The 20,756-nt window shown below is 45.5% G+C and overlaps 1 protein-coding gene and 1 non-coding gene across 2 annotated transcripts; one reads left to right on the top strand and one right to left on the bottom strand.

Annotated features, from left to right (window-relative positions):
* Positions 1-4,245: 4,245 nt before the first annotated feature.
* Positions 4,246-20,708, bottom strand: Adsl (adenylosuccinate lyase). Its single transcript, XM_042697935.1, has 13 exons — positions 20,531-20,708; positions 19,379-19,582; positions 17,997-18,041; positions 17,125-17,204; positions 14,671-14,842; positions 14,432-14,478; positions 13,635-13,725; positions 12,152-12,221; positions 11,868-12,015; positions 8,958-9,048; positions 8,146-8,235; positions 7,356-7,532; positions 4,246-5,118 (listed from the first exon to the last, which is right to left on the bottom strand). Exons 1-13 carry the CDS (start codon positions 20,681-20,683, stop codon positions 5,032-5,034), a joined length of 1,455 nt encoding a protein of 484 aa, XP_042553869.1. The 5' UTR covers positions 20,684-20,708; the 3' UTR covers positions 4,246-5,031.
* On the top strand, positions 10,152-10,278 carry LOC122123680. Its single transcript, XR_006150434.1, has one exon. It is a non-coding gene; the product is annotated as a small nucleolar RNA SNORA42/SNORA80 family (small nucleolar RNA).
* Positions 20,709-20,756: the final 48 nt, after the last annotated feature.

The following is a 20,756-nucleotide window of genomic DNA, read 5'->3' as shown; positions in this document are numbered from 1 at the left end:
GCGGAGCCTTTGCGCATGTGCGGTTGGAGCGGGGACCCGGGGGGGTGGTGAGGGGAGCGCCGCGGGGCGCGCTGGGAGTTGTAGTCTTTGCCGTGGCGAGACAGGACCGCGCCTTCGGCGATGAATCTGCATCGCGGGCGGAGCAGCCCGGGATAACGGCGAGTGAAGCAGCTGTCAGGACACTCCGCAAGGCCGGGGAGCGCTCCTTCCTGGCGCAGAACCAGCCTTGTAGCGGCCTGGTACCCTCCCACAATGCTCAAGGCCTTGGTTGGGATGGTGCCCACGAAACAACGCTTAGTGGTAGAGTGCTTGCCTTGCATGCATGAAGTCCTGGGTTCGATTCCTCCGCACCACATAAGCAGAAAAAGCCGGAAGTGGCGCTGTGGCTCAAGTGGTAGAGCGCTAGCCTTGAGCAAAAGCAGCTCAGGAACAATGCCCAGGTCCTGAGTTCAAGCCCCACGACCAACTCCCCCCCCCCCCCCGAAAAAAAGGTATTTACGATGCAGTAGGGCTGGCCTCCTTCGGAGGGGTCCGAAGCTTCGAGAGCATCTGCCATGTCTGCCTAGACACCTCAGTTCTAGAGACAGAACCCTAGCCTATTCATTAAACTAAATACTGTCTGTGGTGGTGTTGGCAGGGGGCATGTCACAGACAAGGCTGTGAGACACCATTGAAATAGGAGGTGCCTCACCACCAAGCACCTTGGCTTTTTCAAGACTCCTGTGCTGAAAAGTAGGGTGAATTTTTCCACTCCTGTTTTCCAGAAGACCTGGCCAAGATAATGAAAGCTAGGAAGTGGCAGTGCAGGATCTGAGACCAAATTCATTTTTCTTCCCAACACACAGCACTGCCTAATTGTGTGTGCTCCCTCACCTGACAGCCCACATATTATTTATTCTTTTTTTTTTTTTTTGGGTCCAGTCGTGGGGCCTGATCTCTGGGCCTGGGCGCTGTCCCTCAGCTCTTCAGCTCAAGGCTAGCGCTCGACCACTTGAGCCACAGCACCACTTCCAAGCTTTTTTCTTTTTGCTTATGTGGTGCCGAGGAATCAAACCCAGGGCCTCATGCATGCAAGGCAAGCACTCTACCACTGAGCTACCTTCCCAGCCCCAATATTATTTGTTCTTTGCCAGTACTGGGCAGTGTGCTATACCACTGAGGCATACCTCCAGCCTTTCTCTGTTTACTTATGTTGATTTATCCCCTTGTTATAGGGAGTTGGATTTAGAGATACAGAGGTTGAATCGGGAGTCTTTATTAGAAAGCTGGTGTCAGCAAGGAGACATGTCCCAAAGACTTGCAACTTCAAAAGCAGTTAATATCATTAGGAAACTGAGCCATGAGGGTGTTAAGAGCAGGAAATAATCTCAACAGACCAGATCAATTCTGATGGAGAGTTGAAGAGATGACCCGTAGAGTCAGGAGACCGAAGGTAGCAGGGGTGGAGGGGCTATTTAAATAGAGTCATGGTTAGGGGCAAGGTCACAGGTAGCTTGGGAGTTTAGAGTCTGGCGAGTTTATGGTACAGGTCTGGCAGATCTGGGAACCTATTGTATAAGTCTCCACCACCCCCTTCATCTGCTTCTCCGAGTTCAGGCTCCTAGCACATCGGGTGGGGATGAGGAAGTGGAATTTCATCTCTGGTTTTCAGAAAGTCACCATCATGTATTAAGATGCCAAGATGGTAGTGAGGACAAGATGGCCTTACTTAGACACAGTATCCGTATTTCACCCTTATCCTCTATTCAAGACAGAATATCTTTCATGGTAAGCAACCACTTAATACAGTCAGCCTGTATCCTCACTGACCATACTGAAGCTGATGAATCTTTGTGAGCTCAAGAAGGAAAATGATGCTTTCTGATACCATGTCAGAGCTTACTGTACAACTCCAGCTCACTTGATCCTTGTAACACTTAAAGAATCTAAACTATATGCTTCTACTGAAGGCTAGTTTTACAAACATCAGGTTCTCCCAGTTCTTAAGTGAAATCTAAGATCAAGAGGGGAAGAGGCCAATAAATGCAGTGTTGAGAGTAAAACAGAAAGCCAGTTGTCCTGTTCACACAAATCCTCATGTCAGATGGCGCCAAGCTTGGAGCACTGCCTAACCATAGTTAACCCTAAAGCACGCAGGAGTGTTCTCTCCAATCAACCCACAGCTCACCCTAGGCTAACTGGGGTTACATGGAAAAATAAGGTTAGATTGTAAATCTATATGCACCAAGTAAACATAAACAAGAGAATGTTAAAGAGTAATGTACAAACCCACCCATTCAAACTAACCAGGAAGATGAACAGGCCAAACCAGTCACTAGTGGCCAGAAGTGTAACAGAATTGTAGAACAAGACTATCTTGTTCCTTTCTATGAGGAAATTTATTAACCATAGTCTCTGGTATTGACATCCTCAGTATGGCTGGCATGTGATTCTTCACATTACACTGATTTGCTGCTTCCTCTGAGCAGCCCATCCCAGAGCAGAAAGAATGATCGATGTCCATTTACTTTTCTTCAGCTGGATCTATGATGAATATAGTAATGAGCACCTATCTGTGGTCCCAGCACCTCAAGAGGCTCGGGCAGAACCTAAGTCTGAGACCTCGCTAGACAACACAGTGAAACCTTGTCACACAGGCCAAAATTCACAAGAGGATTAATTTTAGGAGTAGCTATGTTATCCCACAGTTTAGGTGTATTAAATGCATGGCTTCATGTGACCCATTTTTCTGTACTCAACTTTAGACCAGTTTAATGGACTGCCTTCCACTTTTTCCCATAAGTCAAAGTGTTTATGGCTATTGCTTGTTTTGGTGCTGAGTCAAACCCAGGGCCTAACACATGCTAAGCAAGCACATTAAGCTAAACTTTCACACCCAATTTAGAACTAATTTTGATGTAATATAATTGGAAATGATCTAGCCTTTTTCCTCAGGACTAGCCTTCCAGCTCCTGCTGAACGTGGATTGCTGTGTGATTGGGCAACTACTGGGCCCCAAACCATCTCAGACAACTAACAATGAGAGCTGGTCTCTATGGCAAACCCAGCTACGGAGTCTTAACTAGAATTGTGGTTCAGGAAAATACAATACAACAGAAAGGACTAAGGGTATGGCTTGAATGGTAGAGTTGCCCCCTATGTAAGCAGCAGGAAAATGTAAGCAGGAAAATACAACTAAAAAGGACTAAGGGTATGGCTTGAATGGTAGAGTTGCCCCTATGTAAGCAGCAGAAGGATGAGGTCCTGAGTTCACTCCTCAGTACCACTAAAAACAGAGTTTAACAAGGCACTGGTGGCTCACGCTTATAATTCTGGCTACTCAGGAGGCTGAGATCAGAAGATAGCCCAAGCAGGAAGCCTGAGAGACGCTTATTTCTAATTAACGACCACAAAAGCCAGAAATGGTGCTGTGTCTCAAGTGGTACAGTGCTAGCTTTGAGCACAAAAGCTCAGGGACAGTACCCAGACCAAGTTTAAGCTGTAGGACTGGAACTAAGGGAAAAAAAAAAAGTTGACCAGTGAGTGAAGAGAATGAATCACTTCTCATGATGAGATCAAGATGTTTGGAGGTTAGCTGTTTATCCCACAGACCAAATATTCAAAACTGAACCTGAGTGCTGAAGTTTCAGGTGGCTTTTTCTTGACATTATCATTAACACATTCTAAAAAATCTCAGCTCTGGCTCATACTGTTTCTTTACATTTATTCTTGTCAGATGCTACAAATAAATACATATGATAGCTTTCTATCAACTGAAAACCCAATAAACAAAAACTTCCTATTTCATTTACACTGAAAATTACATAGAGTGGGGGCTGGGAAGGTAGCTCAGTGGTAGAGCGCTTGCCTTGCATGCCTGAGGCCCTGGGTTCGATTCCTCAGCACCACATAAGCAAAAAGAAAAAAGCCGAAGTGGCGCTGTGGCTCAAGTGGTAGAGCGCTCGCCTTGAGCTGAAGAGCTGAGGGACAGCGCCCAGGCCCAGAGTTCAGGCCCCAGGACCGGACCCCAAAAAAAAAAAAAAAATGACGTAGAGTAAGCCCAGGTCAGCACTAGTCTTTCCTTCTAGCTGGCTAATCCATAACCCAACTTTCTTCGGCCCATTTGGTTCCATTAGCTCTCAACTCATGTAACAAGGATTGGAAACTTTGAGATGCTGTGATGAAATCAACATTCCCAATCAGTGCTTCCCTACACATAAGCTTAGCAGAAGATGGAACAAGTCAGAGGCACTTGAGCTGAGGAGGTCTGGCAATTATATCCATTTATTTGTGTATTCATTGTCAATTCAACTCTTATTACTTATTCTAGCAGAAATTGATTGAATACAAAGGTATCTACTGGCTTTAGGTCTTAGATGAAGACCGCCTCCAGGAGGGACGACAAGGATTTCTTGCTGAGTTAAGCGAACAGATGTGAAGGACTACACAAGTAGAAGGTCAAACTGTAGATGTTACATGGTGGAATGGCCTACTCATACAAACATCCTGCTTTGTCATCAGTGCGGTATTTAACAAGTTACATGAGACAGTCAACATCCTTTTATAAACAGGCCTTACTAATGGTTTTTCCTAAGGTTAGGTTAATGTAAATGTTCCGAGCACATTAGGCTAAACTTGCATGTTTGATTTTCACTTATGATGAGTATTACTCATAACCCCTCAGCCACCTGTAGACTTGAGACAGCCGTGAAAGAGCAGGAGTGAGGCATGCTTATTATGTAGTTTGAGTTGCTATACAGAATGAAATCAACAATGCACTCGGCATCTGCAAACTCCAAGCCAAGTAAAGCACTACAGAAACACTGTATTAACGTTAAGGCAGCAAGTTTTTAGTGTGTGTATCATTAATGAGGCTTGAACTCAGGGCCCTGTGCTCTCACTTGGCTTTTTTGCTTAGTCTATCACTTGAGCCACACCTGTAGTCCTAATGCGTCAGTTATTGAGGTAAAGTGAGGTATTGTAATAACACTATTTTCATGGCCCAATAAAGTGACAAACTCTCAGTAGTATTCATTTAATTCTTTCCCAGCATTACAGACATAGTTCTGCTTTCACCTTCATCACACTTTCATATTGTCCTAGCAAGGGATACACCTCCTCTTCTAAGAATCTCTGCACCTGCCAGAGAGGAAAGCAAAGAAGATGAAACATGTTTAGGCAATAGCTCTCTCAGGCATGCTACAGCTTCACCATGCCTCAAGCCCAGTGTCTTTCCAGTCAGTTGATATCACTGACACCCAGTTTGATAATTTCTGTGTATGTGTGTGTGTGTGTGTGTGTGTGTGCGTGCGCGCGCGCGCACGCCATTACTGGGGCTTGAACTCAGGCCTGGGCTCTGTGTCGGAGCCTTTTTTTTGGGCACAAGGCTAGCATTCTACCATTTGAGCCACAGCTCTACTTTTGGCTTTTTGCTAGTTAAATGGAGTCTCATGGACTTTCTTGCCTGGGCTGGCTTTGAACTGTAATCCTCAGAGTTCAGTCTCCTGAAGAGCTAGGATTATGGGCATGAGCTACTGGCGCCAGGCTTCAGTTCGACAGTTTTATTCTACTACTGAGCATTTACTTTATTGGATAGTCTCTTAGAAATGCCCACCTGGCCCAGTGGCTCATGCCTGTAATCCTAGCTACTTAGGAGGCTGAGATCTGAGGATCATAGTTCAAAGCCAATGTGGGCAGGAAAGTCCATGAAACTCAACTCCAATAACCACCAGAAAACTGTAAGTGGTGCTGTGGCTCAAGTGGTAGAGCGCTAGTCCTTTTTTTTTTTTTTTTTGGGTCCGGTCGTGGGGCTTGAACTCTGGGACCTGGGCACTGTCCCTCAGCTCTTCAGCTCAAGGCTAGTGCTCTATCACTTGAGCCACAGCGCCACTTCTGGCTTTTTTCTTAAGTGGTGTTGAGGAATCGAACCCAGGGCCTCATGCATGCAAGGCAAGCGCTCTACCACTGAGCCACCTTCCCAGCCCATAGAGCTCTTCAGTCTTGAACTGAAGAGCTTAGGGAGAGCGCCCAGGCCCAGAGTTCAAGCCCCATGACTGACAAAAAAAAAAAAAAAAAAAATATTCCCCTGGACATAGGTGCTCCAACCAATACATGTGTGCAGACAAGTTCAGCCTGTGTTCTCTGAGTTGGTCTTATCACTTTGACCCAGTCACTACCCTGAAATCCTCACAGATCCACATGGACCACACCATCTTGGCTCCAGATCCTTCTCACCACTGCTTGGCTATTGGCTGTGACCTTCCTAATGGTGTTCCTACTTACCTCCAGTCTGAAGTCTTTTCAAATCCAACTTTTGTATAACAAATATAAATATAAATGACAAACTCCTGTTGGTCTTAATTTTCAAATCTTGTTACTTCCTAGCCACTAACTAGCGACTGTGGCAAGAATCTACTAAAGTATAGATGCTCTCTGGGAATGCTCAACCTAGCATTCCCAGGCTAACCCCTACCCATCAGCTTCCATACATGGTCTTCTCTCTACACTCAAAGAGATGTCTCATTGTGATCCTACTAAAAGATGTGCTTCTTAGTGGTGCTGTGGCTCAAGAGGTAGAGCGCTCGCCTTGAGCTGAAGAGCTGAGGGATAACGCTCAAGCCCAGAGTTCAAGACCCATGACAGACAAAAAATAAAAACTCAAACCCCAAAAGATGCGCTCCAGTCTCAGTGACTGCTTGGTAATGTGATGATTCATTTGTGAGTTCTGAGCGCAATGAAGGCAAACACTGTTTTTCGCTAAATCCTCAGAATGAAATATAGTACTAATCATACATGTACCAAGTCCCTAGTATGTATTCCAAGAGATTTTGTTGTTGTTGTTTTTCTTTATTGGTGGTGATAGGCAAGTGCTCTCTCCTAGAGCTAAATCCCCAGCCTGAGTAAGGTTTTCAAATGAACTCTTATTCGTCATTTTAAAAGGCTGAGATAAAGCTAGGTGCCTAGCTATTCAGGAGGCTAAGATCTGAGGATCACGGTTCTAAACACACAGGAAAATCCCATGAGACACTTCTCCAATTAACCACTAAAAAAGCTGGAAATAGAGCTGAGGATCAAATGGTAAGAGTGCCAGCACACACATAAAAGGAAGGGATGCCTTTCTGACTACAAAGCACTCAGCTGGACATTTCAATCCACATGACTCCACAGTAGGACAGCAAACTGAGAAAGCCAGAGAGAACAAGTACTTTGGGCCATTAAAAAGCCACCTGTTTACACTTCAGAGCCTATTCAATTTTACTAACTAGCCCCATCCCCACAAAGGAACAGCATTCCAGATAGCACTCTGGGTTCTGCAGGCCAGCAGTATGGAAGAGGCCATGGGGTGACTTGTCTGGAAGCTTCTGCAGGATGCTTACCTGCTGAGGTGCACGGCCAGTAAAGGAAGCGGGATCCAGCAAACGCTCCAACTGGGAGTGAATGGGGCTAAAGTAGGCATCAGCCTGGATCCGCTCCAGAAGGTCATTGTCACCCCCTTCCTGCTTGACCACGGCCGCTGCCTGCTGGGAAAGCACTCGGATTTTCTCATGGCAATCCTGAGGAGAGCAAAGTCAGGTCACTTCACTGTTGGAAGGGCATTTCAACACCCGGTGAGCAGCCATCAGACTCTACACAGTTGAGGTGGTATCTCTCAGTCTGACCTCACCAGAACCCTAACTGACCTTAGGTAGATGTTCCATGTCTCAAAAAACAACAGAATGATTTCTTCTTGATTACCTGCTTACTGAATTTCCTGTGGAAATTCAGACCTAATTCTTCACTTTCTCCACATGTGATTAGTGACTTTTTTCCCCCATCAGTCATGGGGCTTGAACTCAGGGACTGGGCACTTTCCCTGATCTCTTTTGCTCAAGGATAGTGCTTTACTACTTTGAGCTACATTACCACCTCCAATTTTCTGGTGGTTAATTGGAGATAAGTCTCACAGACTTTCTGCCTATGCTGGCTTTGAATCATGACCCTGAGATCTCAGCCTCCTGAGTAGCTAGGATTACAGGCAAGAGCCATCAGTGCCCGGTGGTTGGTGATTTTTAATACCCTTGAATTCAATATAACACCCTCTAGAGATAGCGAACCATCCTTCATGGAGGAGAGAGCAGGTCTAAAGGTGTGCTCTCCATTTATCCAAGAGCATGAAGGCCTACACACCTGCCTGTTACCCCCAGCCTTGACCATTGCCATGATGATGTTCTCTGTGGCCATGAATGGCAGCTCTTGACGAATGCGCCGCTCAATTACCTAGTAGAAAAAGGGGAGGGCCAAGACAGAGGCCTTCATGTTACACAGTGACACAGCACAAGATCAACTACATCAGGCAAAATGCACAGCGTGGACACAAACTACCATTATTTAACAGAGGTAGAGGTGCAACGAGATGTAGTATTCAGTAATGTAAATTCTGATTTAGTTTTTTTTTTTTTTTTTTTTTGCCAGTCCTGGGGCTTGAACTCTGAGCCTGGGCACTGTCCCTGGGCTCCTTTTTGCTCAAGGCTAGCACTCCACCACTCGAGCCACAGTACCACTTCTGGCTTTTTCTAGTGGATTTTGGAGATCAAGAGTCTCAGAGCCTTTCCTACCCAAGTTGGCTTTGATCTGTGATCTTCAGATCTTAGCCTCCTGAGCAGCTAGGATTACAGGCGTGAGCCACCAGCACCTAGCAACAAGGTAACTTTCAAAAGCTACTTTTTGGAACAACTAAAGCTTCAAATTTGTAAATTCAATGTGAGGCCTTAAGGCTGAGTGAAAGTGCCTTAAAACGGGGCGGGTGCTGCCACCTCCTCGCTCTAGCCACTGGAGCTGCGGATTCATGCCAGCTGATATTGCAAGGCAACTGAAGTACTCATCTCGATTCCACACACTTGTCAGTGAGTTCCTCAGACCTAGGGGTAGGATGAGCTCCTCCCCCTTCCCACACCCCAGTCTCTCCCCAGTATTTTGCTTTTTTAATCAAGACCTCTTACTTTGGGGTACACCACCAATCCTTCTGAAATGTTCTGCAGTGTATTCAATATGGTATCTGCAGTGAGAAAGGCTTCGGCCAAACAGATCCGTCTATAAAACAAACAGCCATTCCATTACCCATCTAAACAAATGTTAGAGGTAGGCAGGGGTCTATGGCAGGAAACTGAGCTGTTGCATTCACATGTGCATGTACTCCCTGGACAAGTTTCTTCAGTCTGAAGACTTCAAGTGTCCCCTCTAGTCCAGACCAGTTGCCCAAGAATAAGACCTTCTTATAGCTAGTGGAAAGCTCTAGTAGCTGACTTAAAACATTTCAAACCCGAACTAACTGCATCTATTCTTCCTCACTACCTCCTGCTCACCAGTACAAACTTGTTCTCTCCTCGCGGTTCTGGCCTTAGTCAAGGCAGCAGCACCCAGTCACCAAGTCCTGGAAAGAGTCCAGATACCCTGCCATGCAAGCCAGTCTGCCGCCTCTGGCTTTTGTCTGTCACTTGTGGAGCTTGACCTCAGGGCCTGGGCGCTGTCCCTGAGCCAGGCACAGCACCATTTCTGGTTTTTGAGTCATTAATTGGAGATAAGAGTCTCATGGGGACTTTTCTGCCTGGTCTGGCTTTGAACTGTGATCCATAGATCTCAGCTTTCTGAGTAGTTAGGATTACAGGCGTGAGCCACTGGTGCCTGACCTGCCTCTGGCTCTTTTTTTTTTTTTTTTTGGGTCCGGTTGTGGGGCCTGAACTCTGGGCCTGGGCGCTGTCCCTCAGCTCTTCAGCTCAAGGCTAGCGCTCTACCACTTGAGCCACAGTGCCACTTCCGGCTTTTTTCTTTTTGCTTATGTGGTGCTGAGGAATCGAACCCAGGGCCTCATGCATGCAAGGCAAGCGCTCTACCACTGAGCCAACTTCCCAGCCCTGCCTCTGGCTCTTTATGTACATGGTTCCACTCTATTTTTGTGGTCACTAGGCTAATGTAGGCTTGGAATCTAATGTTAACCCCTGACTTGTTCAGATGGGATCCAAACACTTTATATGATTCTTTTTTTTTTTTTTTGATTTGGCATTTGCAAGGCTTGGAACTCAGGGCCTGGGCACTGTCCCTTAGATTTTTCCCTCAAGGCTTGCACTCTACTACTTTGAGTCACAGCTCCACTTCCAGTTTTCTGGTGGCCAATTGGACATAAGAGTCTCACTAATGCACGGGTTGGATTTATGGCAGGCCTGTACCTCTGGGACTTTCATACTGTCCCATGCCAGAGCAAACTGTGGTCCTGAACCATTGCCTGGCCTATGGGCTACTGGCACTGAAGGGGGTTGCACAGAGGGAAAAAGAAAAAAGTCTCATTGACTTTCCTGCTCAGTCTGGCTTCAAACTGCAATTCTCACATCTCAGACTCCTCAGTAGCTAAGATTATAAGAGTGAGCCACCAGTGTCTGACTACACTGATTTTTTTTTTTTTTTGGCCAGTCCTGGGGCTTGAACTCAGGGCCTGGGCACTGACCCTGGGCTTCTTTTGCTCAAGGCTAGCACTCTACCTCTTGAGCCACAGTGTCACTTCCAGGTGTTTCTGTTTATGTGGTACTGAGGAATCAAACCCAGGGCTTTGTGCATGCACTCTACCACTAAACCACATTCCCAGCCTAGAACTGATTCTTTAAATTGTAGCTAGGATGTTTAGCAGGTCACAGCTTCTTAAAAACAGTACAGTTGACTCTCAGAATCCAATAATTCAGCATCCATAGATTTAACCAACTATGGACTAACATTACTTGGGAAAAATATTTCATTAGAACTGAACATATGAAGTTTTTTTTTTGTTTTGTTTTGGTATTTCCTAAAGGATACAGTGTAACAATTACTTATTTAGCATTTACATGACATTAGGTACCACAAGTAAACCAGAGGTCTTTTATAACATATGGAACATGTGCGTGTTACATGAAATACTACACTATTTTACACGTAGACTTGAGCATATGCAGGTTTCAGGATGCACACTGTCCCGGAACCAAGCCCCCACAGACACTCAGGGAAAACTGTACTAATAACTGACTTCAGAACCAGTTCACATGACCTATTTCTATTGGTTAGCCCAGGACAGATCCCAGAGAGCTAGCCAGCTTTATATCTTTCCACTTAAATCTCAGGCTTGGGCAGGAAAATCACAAGTTTCAGACCAGCCTGGGTTACATATCACGATCTTGTTCAGGGCAAAAATGAAATCCTATTGCACTGCAAAGCAGGCAAGAATGTGAATGTAAGCCTGCTCCTTTTAAAGCATAACAAACAGACAAACAACAACAAAAAAAACAACCTGGGACTGACCACAGGACCTCCTACTTGCTAGCTAAGCTCTCCACTTCAGCTATACCCCCCAGCCCTGCGAGCCTGCTTTAAATGTGCATGTAGAGTCATGAATGCTGGTATTTTATGGGTAGTTACAAATTACTTCTTACCCAAATATATCACCCTGGACATTTGCCCTCAGAGTAGAGTGGGAACCATGAGGCCTTGGGGAAAATAGCTTCTTCCTGTGATCATATCATGCCTTAGCTTCATCTCCTCACACTACTCAGCTATTAGTGGGTTGCTAAGCTATTCTTCCTCCCACCTTTATGCTTTTATACACATAGGATCTCATCTTCAACTGCCTATGCTATGTAATCACTGGGGCACTGCCTTGTCTATGAAGTTTGCCTGAATCCTCCCACACTACTCTCTCCTCGGTGCTCCAACAGCTCTTGCACATGGGGTCACATACTCAGTATGCCAGTCTTTGTTTTTGCTGTCCTGCTACTCAGGGTTCCTAGGATAGGGAGGGAGGCAGAAGAGCTCAGTGTCCTTTTGCTCCCAGGCCACCTCTCTCAGTCCTCTTCCCAGTGTGCTGTTTGTGATGTCTCTGCTGTGCTCACCTGTTAGCACTATCATCCAGTGTGCGCTCAAACCACTGCACGGAAGCAGTCTGCAGCGGGTCCAGGACCAGCGTCATCAGGTGGCGGGCAAGGCTGCAGCAACGTTCTGAACGCATGGGGTTCCGCTTGTATGGCATTGCACTTGAGCCTGTCCAGGACAAGATGCAAAGGCAGAAAGACTTCTGGGACAGCAAAGGTGCAAGCATGCCAATGGGGAGGTTTAGCACGAGCGCACGCCTTTCCAGCAGGTCTGTGGTGTTCCCAGATCTCAACCTAACACTCACCAATCTGCTGTTTTTCAAAGGGTTCCTCCATCTCCTTGAGGTTCGCCAGGAGGCGTATGTCTGTGCAAATCTAGGGGAAGTACGGGAACAGGCATGATCGCACATGCTCAGTGTGCAGGAGAGCTCTGGAGGCAGTGAAGGGCTGATGCAGGGAAGGGGCTCTTAGGGTGTGCATTGCTGAGCTCAATGCCAGCAAGTCCTGCCCAAAATTACCAGAATGTACCTGAGGCTTCTCTCTGCTCCTAAAGAGCGGGGATGACAAATATACTGAACATTAACATGCTTTGTGAAACAATTTTTAAGACACCACAGAGATAGGTGTGGTGTGCTGGTATACACTTGCAATCCCAGCACTACAGAACTTCAGGCAGAAGAATCTTGTTTTTCTGTTGTTGTTGTTTTGTTTTGTTTGGGAGGGTACCATTCCTGGGCCTTGAACTCAGGGCCTGGACCCTGTATCTGAGCCTTTTAGCTGAAGGCTAGTGCTCCACCACTTAAGCTACAGCTCCACTTTTGGATTTTTGATAGTTTTAAAGGGAGGTAAGAGTCTCATAGACTTTTCTGATCAGGCTAGTTTTCAACTGTGATCCTCAGATCTCAGCCTCCTGAGTAGCTAGGATTACAGGTGTGAGCCAAAGGTGCCTGAGAATCTTGATTTTGACACCACCCCAGGATACATAGCAAGACCTTATTACAGACCAAAATTACCCGTGCCCCCACTGTTAAATCTTAGCTACTTAGGGGACCGAGATGTGAGGATTACAATTCTAAGCCAACTGGGGAAGACAAATTGAAGACTCTTCTCTAACTAGCAAAATGCAAAAGTGGAAGTGTGGCTCAAGTGGTAAAATGCCAGCCTTGAACAAAAAAGCCAAGCAAGAGCACAAGGCCTTGAGTTCAAGCCTCAGCATTGGCAAAATAAAAAAGCAGGCATGGTAATACATGTCTATAATCCTAGCTACTAAGGAAGCAGAGTTTAGGAAGATCATGGTTCCAGGCTAGCCTAGGCAAAAAGTTAAGATTCTCATTTCAATACAAAGAGCCGAACAAGGTGCATATCTGTGATCCTGGCTATGGTAGGAAACATAAATAGGAGGATCACAGTCCAGGCCAGACTGACTATAAATCATGACTCTAATTTCAAAACTAACCAAAGCAAAAAAGGGATTAGAGGTATAGATCAAGGTAGCAGAGTGTCTACCTAGCAAGCACAAGGCCCAGAGTTCAAACTCCAGTATTCTTCCTCAAAAAACATCACATAAAGACAACAGGAAGATCAAGTGTAACATAGCCCTCAATAAGATGTCATTGTGCAAAAAGTCTTTTCCTTTAAGACATGTTAATTTAAGGGCTTTCTTTGCCGTCACAAACTGCTCTAATTGGCAGATGACAGAGAGACAATTAAATGAAAGCCTGAGGCTGATTTAGTCTCCAGTCCCCAGAGCTCCCATTCCCCACAGTGCAGACTGCCCCAATCCCTCACCTTGTGCACGGATGCCCCCAAGCTAGCCAGCACAGACAGCACCTCGATGTCCACTTTTCGTGTATACGTCTGCCCTGAGATGATGAAAGCCCTGGAAGTAAAGATTTGTATTAACACATATCAAATCACGGTGGTCAGACATTAACAAAACAGAGCCTAAATGACAGCTTAGTTATGACTGGCCAGCCAGTAACATGGAGCCCAGAGGACCTGACTGGTAACTCACTCTCTACTGCCCTTTTCACTATCTTCAGGAAACTGTCCTGAGGAAGAAACATGGTCTAGAGTTCCAGTGTCCTGCCAAGAGTTCAATGACAGACCTGGGAGAAAAAGCCATGACAAAATCTAGTGGATCTCAAGAGAAATGGCCAGATTTAAACATGAGAACACCAGGGGGAAAAAAAAAATCAAAATAATAATATGGTACGGGATGACCTGAAGAAATAGAAGAGCCAGGCACCAGTGGCTTATCCCTATCATCTTAGCTATTCAGGAGGCTGAGATCTGAGGATGGAAGCCAGCCTCTGTGAGACTCTTCATCTCCAATTAACCACCAAAAAGCTAAATGTGGCTCGCATGGCAGAGAACCAACCTGAATGCTCAGGGACAGCACCCAGACTCTAAGTTCAAGCCCGCAGACTGGCACACACATACAAAAATAACAACAAAGCCTAAACCAGAGAGAAGAGGAAATAGGTAGCAAAGCAAAGGAAGACCAAAAAATTATGATCAAATCAGAGATATACTAACATAGACCTGTCAAATTTAAGGAGGCCAGCTTTTCCTGAAGTGCTCACCTCTTAAATCCTGCCTTTTCTGTCACCATTTTGTCCAGCTGATCTACCTTAGAGACAGAAAAGACACAGTTGTACAGAAATCTAGTTAACAGAGTATCCCAACTGGTCATTTGGCCCAGACCTTGGCCCATCCTCCTCCCTGCAGCTTATCTGGGAGCAATCTCTGCTACACCCCTGGAAGGAACATCATCTTTTGGGCTGCATTGCTGAAGTGATGTCCCAGATCACTTTGAGAATACCTTCTGGTGATCTCCCTCGAAGAGCTGCAGGAAGCTGGCCTGTGTGCCAGTGGTGCCCTTCACCCCCCGGAAGCGCAGGTCATTGCGGACCCTCTGCAAGTTCTGGAGATCCATGCAGAGATCCTGAATCCAAAGACAGCAACGTTTCCCAACTGTGGTTAGCTGAGCAGGCCTGAAACAACCAGAAAGGAACACACAAATCTCAAACCAAGGCATAACTTCATAAAGGCCTTCTAATAGCCACTGTTATCTATGGATAGAGGAACAATTTAAGTAAGAGTTATTGAAATAGTAAAAACAAAACAAGAGCCAAAAGGTTTGAGGAAATCATTATTAAGGAGAATCAATACAATGTAAATCTAGTGGTGTTCTCATAAGAACTATTTTTTTTTTTCTGGTCATTGGGGTTGAACTCACGGCCCAGACACTATTTCTGAGCTCTTTTTGCTTAAGGCTAGTATTCTACTACTTTGAGCCACAGCACTACTTCCAGTGTTCTGGTGGTTAATTGGGAGATGAGTCCCACAGACTTTCCTGTCAGGGTTGGCTTTGAACCACTATCCTTAGATCTCATCCTCCTGAGTTACTAGGATCATAGGAGTGAGTCACTAGCGCCCTGCATGACTATTCTTTTTTTTTTTTTTTTTTTTTTGTCGGTTGTGGGGCTTGAACTCTGGGCCTGGGCGCTGTCCCTCAGCTCTTCAGCTCAAGGCGAGCGCTCTACCACTTGAGCTACAGCGCCACTTCCGGTTTTCTGGTGGTTTATTGGAGATAGGAGTCTCACGGTCTCTCCTGCCCGGGCTGGCTTTGAACCGCGATCCTCAGATCTCAGCCTCCTGAGTAGCTAGGATTACAGGCGTGAGCCACCAGCGCCCGGCTGACTATTCTTTTTTTTGGTCGGTCATGGGGCTTGAACTCTGGGCTTGGGCGCTGCCCCTCAGTTCTTCAGCTCAAGGGTAGCACTCTACCACTGAGCCACCTTTCCAGCCCTACTATATTGTAACTTTTTAACCTAATAAATAGTTCTTCCTTCAAGAGGTGGGTTTTGTTGTTTTTCCTTTCAGCCAGGAGTATATTAGACAAGCTAAGGACCTTAAGGTTAAGGATGTCTGGGCATCTTCCAAAAAAAAAAAAAAAAAGATTTACCCTTCCTCCTCTTTTAAACACTCTATCACAGTCAGGCACTGGTGACTCATGCCTATAATTGTAGCTACTCAGGAGGCTGAGATCTGAGGATTGCAGTTTAAAGCCAGCCCAGGCTGGAAAGTCCATGAGACCCTTATCTCCAAAAAAACCACTCAGAAAATTGGAAGTGGAGCTATGACTCAAGTGGTAGAGTGTTCGCCTTGAGCTGAAGAGCTCAGGGACAGTGCCCAGGCCCTGAGTTCAAGCCCAAGACTGGCAATAAATAAATAAATATATATAAAAAAGCAGATGGTATCATATCAATACATGCATTCCTCAAACACCTATAGTTAGCATTGCAATAGTAATATCAGCTTTCAAAAACAGCTTTTATTCACTAATCATGAAAATACTTGCACATTTTTAAAAAATCAAAACTTGCTGGGAGCTGGTGGTTCACACCTGTAATTCTAGCTACTCAAGAGAGGCTGAGATCTGAGGATTGTGGTTTAAAGCCAGCCTGGGCAGAAAAGTCCATGAGACTCCTTATCTCCAATTAACCACCAGAAAACCAGAAGTGGCACTGTGGCTCAAAGTGGTAGAGTGCTAGCCTTGAGCAAAGGAGCTCAGGGACAGCATGCCCCATAATAAACTTACACCCCCCCCCGCCCCCCAAAAAAGGACTGTGAGCCAGGCATGGAGGCTTGCGCCTATAAACACTAGGATGAGGATAGTGATTCAAAGCCAGCTTCAGTTTAAAAAAAAGTCTGTGAGACTCCCTTTGCAAAATAACTTGCAAAAAGCAGAGCTAGAGGTGTGACAAGTGGCAGCCATGAGCAAGCCAGCCCAGCGAAGTGTGAGGCCTCAATTTCAAACCCCAGTACTAACAAAACAACAACAACAAATGCAAATAAACAAATGTGAACACTATGGCTCTTGAGACATATTTACACATATTTCCTAAGTCAGCTGCTAACCTCAGCAGTATAGCTTTTGATGCTGGGATCTCAGATCAGCCCATGCTAGTCTAGAACTTGTGGGCTAAAGCTATCCTCCTCTTCAGCCTGGGTAGCTGGGACTACAGGTATGGACTGGAGCACATAGCTTCATTATCATTTTTTTTTTTGGGGGGGGGGGGGGGGTTGCTGGGAATTGAACTCCAGGCTCTAGCATGCTAGATACAGCCTGCAGCAAAACTTCTAAGGTGGGTATTAAGCTCATTTCTCATCAGCACCCTAAGTTATCTGTTTATGTTTTGAGCTTCTTTCTCTTACGTTTACTATGGAAATGGGAGATCTGAAAGCTGCATGCTCATACGTAACCACTTACTGGTAATGTGTGAAGCCTAAGGTAGGTAGATCTGAGCGCTCCTTGGCAAAGTCAGCGAGTCGAGAGATCACTCTGGCAAGCTACAGGCCAACACCACAGGGTAGAAAGAGGTGAATTCATGAGTCCATTACATAATGACAGATCAAACTTTCAGGCAATATTACATGAAATGAGCCCTCTATAGCTCATGGAATGCAGCATCCTTATCCTTTCTCTTTGTATCTGCAGGTGTCCTGATCAGGGTTCATACCAATCAACATTCAAAAATGGATTCAACTACTGAAACTACTAAGACCATTGCAGAATAACAGGACAAAGTCATAATCCTGACACATAAATTCTTGCAACATGTTTCTGGTTGCACTTCCTTTATTTAAAAGGCTATGTTTTGCCAAGCACCAGTGGCCCATTCATATATAGAAGGCTGAAATCTGGAGGAACACAATTCCAGGCTAGCCCAAGTAAAAAAGTTTGCTAGACTTCTATCTCCAAAATAACCAGCAAAGGGCTTGTTAGAGCACCAGTTGTGAATGAGAAAGCTAAAAGAGGCCCTGAGTTCAAGCTCCAGTACTAGCATGAAAGACTGCAAGCATGGCTCAGGTGAGAGAATACCAATCAGCCTTGTAAGAATGAGGCTCTCTGTTCAACCCTACACCATCAAAAAGTAAATAGTAAAAGGCTATGTTTTAAAAAGAATTCACTACTATATTACCCCAAAAAAGAAACTATTTTTTCCACAAATTACATAGTCATGTTGAATAAATGATTATGTAGATTATATAGTCTGATGTTGCTGATTAAGTCATAACTGGAGACCCATCTCTTAACTACAGGGACTGGAAGCTGGTATCAAACTTATGCCAAACTCTTACCTTGGGCAAAAGTAGGTCAAACGCATTTCTAAGAATGATCAGGTCCTGCAAAGGAAAATGTAATGGCCATGAACAGCTCTGTCAAACCTTGTTATTATACAATACTTTCTGGCCATCACAATTGGGTCACACCTCAGCAAGCAGCCTATCTCATTCCTAACAACCCAGAAATGCTAATAGAGGATGTTTTCTAATGATGATTTCAAAAGCACAGTAAAGTATGCTGTGGTATCTAAAGTGATTGAAAATGTTAAGCTGGCACCAGTAGTTTATACCTGTAATCTTAACCACTCAGAAGGCCGAGATCTGAGGATTGGGGTTTGAAGCCAGCCAACCCAGGCAGAAAAGTCCCCCTGAGCTTCTTGTCTCCAATTAACTACTCAAAAACTGGAAGTGGAGCTGTGGCTCAAAGTGGTAGAGTGCTAGTCTTGAGTGAAAAAGCTCAGGGTCAGTATCCAGGCTCTGAATTCTAGCCCATCGACAGACCAAAAAAAAAAGTGCAATGCCACAAGGCTTCCATCTTTCCAGAAAGGAGCAGCTGAGTCTCTGAGAAACTTCCATTAGTTTCTTCCTCCTTTTTATTCTCATCTATAGTTGTTAATAAGGGAAGGCATGACTCAGAACAAGGGTTAAAAAAGTTGAAACCATTGTTTTGTTTTGTTTTTAAAAAAAACTCTGTCCCTCACCCCCAATGTCTATTAGACACTTATTTCCAATTAGTCACCAAAAAGCTTGAAGTGGAGCTATGGTTCAAGTGGTAGAGTGCTAGCCTAGTGCAAAAAAGCTCAGTGATAGCACCCAAGCCTTGAGTTCAAGCCCCAGGACTGGCACAAAAAATGAATAAAATATAAATGAAAATATGTATCTTATGGTATTTGTGAAAAATAAATCAACACAGTATAAATGTATTCATTGTACAGGAAATAAATACACAGTATCAGAGCCATCTGGTAAACTTTCAGGAAAATGCTTGCTATTACTCTTCCATGTTTTGCACTAATCAAAAAGTTCATTTGAGGGGCTGGGAAGATGGCTCAGTGGTAGAGTGCTTGCCTTGCATGCCTGAGGCCCTGGATTCGATTCCCCAGCACCACATAAGCAAAAAGAAAAAAAAAAAAGCCGGAGGTGGCGCTGTGGCTCAAGTGGTAGAACGCTAGCCTTGAGCTGAAGAGCTGAGAGACAGCGCCCAGGCCCAGAGTTCAGGCCCGACGACCAGACCCAAAAAGTTCATTTGACAATAATAAATATAATTCATCTTTCCATTCAGAAGCCATAGCCAAGTTATAAAGGCCACTGGAAAGAAAAATACATTAGGAAATTTAAATGAATTTATAAATGTATGATAAAGATTGAGTCCTAATATAAACAACACAAGATCCTACTGTATTGTCTCCAACATAACAGGAGGTAGCACCAAGGTGAATAATGCCTGCGGCTTTTGGACAGCAGTGGCCAAAGGTGTGCACATGAGCCATGACATCATGTCGCAACTGTTTCTCTTCTTCGGCTGCCATCTTGAAGTCGATGTTGTCCAGGTTTGCCTTCATCTCCTGGATTTGTTCATCTGTGATAGGCAAACCCAATGTCTGCAGAATAAGTAAAATAAAGCCAAAAGTCTATGTTGCAATTGTATGACGTGACAGAAAAAAAAAATGTTACCCTGAGTACCCAAGTGGTCAAATCAATTAAAATTTCAGCAACCAGGCTCAAAGTACAGTGTGTCTACGTGTATGGGGTTAGGAGAAAGGTGAGGAATCAAGGTAAATTATATTCTAAGTGAATGGTGGTGTGTCTATCGGGACTGTGACTGGTCCTGTCTCGCTAACTCCTCTTGTCTTGCTGCTTCCCATATCTAATCCCTGAGCTCAAGGGTCATCTATTCAGGGATCTTCTGACATCACTGTAAAACACTCCGTGTCACTCTACTCCTTTAGCCTGGTTTTATTTAGAGCATTCATCACCACCTGATATTTGTACATATTCACCTACCTATCCCCCTGGAAAGTACACTCTGTGAGAGGAGACCTTTACTGTACTTATTATTTAATCTCTAGTGGTTGGCACAGAATGCCCCAAAGGGTGACAGTTTTACAACTGACCTAGATGAATGCACTCTGAAAAACTAAAATTAAGAATTCTGTAAAGGTCTGTCATCCCAGAACTCTAGAGCGCCAGACAAGAGGAACCTAAGGTCAAGGCCACTCTGAGCTGCAGAGACCCTACGGATGTGCATCAGTGCATCTGTGTGTCTGTCTGTCTGACACACACACACACGCACACGCACGCACGCACGCACACGCACGCACACACACGCACGCACACACACGCACACGCACGCACACGCACACACGCACACACACGCACGCACACACACACGCACACGCACGCACACACACACACACACACACACACACACACACACGCACACGCACACACACGTGCAGGTAGTGGAGCCCGAACCAGCAGCTCGACCCGGGGCGCCCCGCCGCCCGCCCTCTGCCCCGCACGCGGGCGCCCGCCTCTCATTCCGTTACCTGCTCGGCCTCCGCCAGCCACAGCCACAGCTGCCGCCACGTCCGGAACTTGTACCTGTCGCTAAACACGAAGCACATCTCCGGGCTGGCATAGCGGGAGGAGAGCGGGGAGCGGTAGCCGTCGGGCCCGCAGACGTCGCCACCAGCCGCCATCCCGGGAGGCGACGAGGGTCGTGAGGGCGGAAGCGGAAGGGCAGATGTGGGGTGGGGCGGGACTAGGCTGCGG

Source organism: Dipodomys spectabilis, unplaced genomic scaffold (genome assembly GCF_019054845.1).
Source record: "Dipodomys spectabilis isolate Male_0828 unplaced genomic scaffold, ASM1905484v1 ptg000230l, whole genome shotgun sequence".
NCBI classification, from domain to species: domain Eukaryota; kingdom Metazoa; phylum Chordata; class Mammalia; order Rodentia; family Heteromyidae; genus Dipodomys; species Dipodomys spectabilis.
Note: the sequence above shows the minus strand (reverse complement) of the source record. Positions and strands in the feature narration are given on the sequence as shown.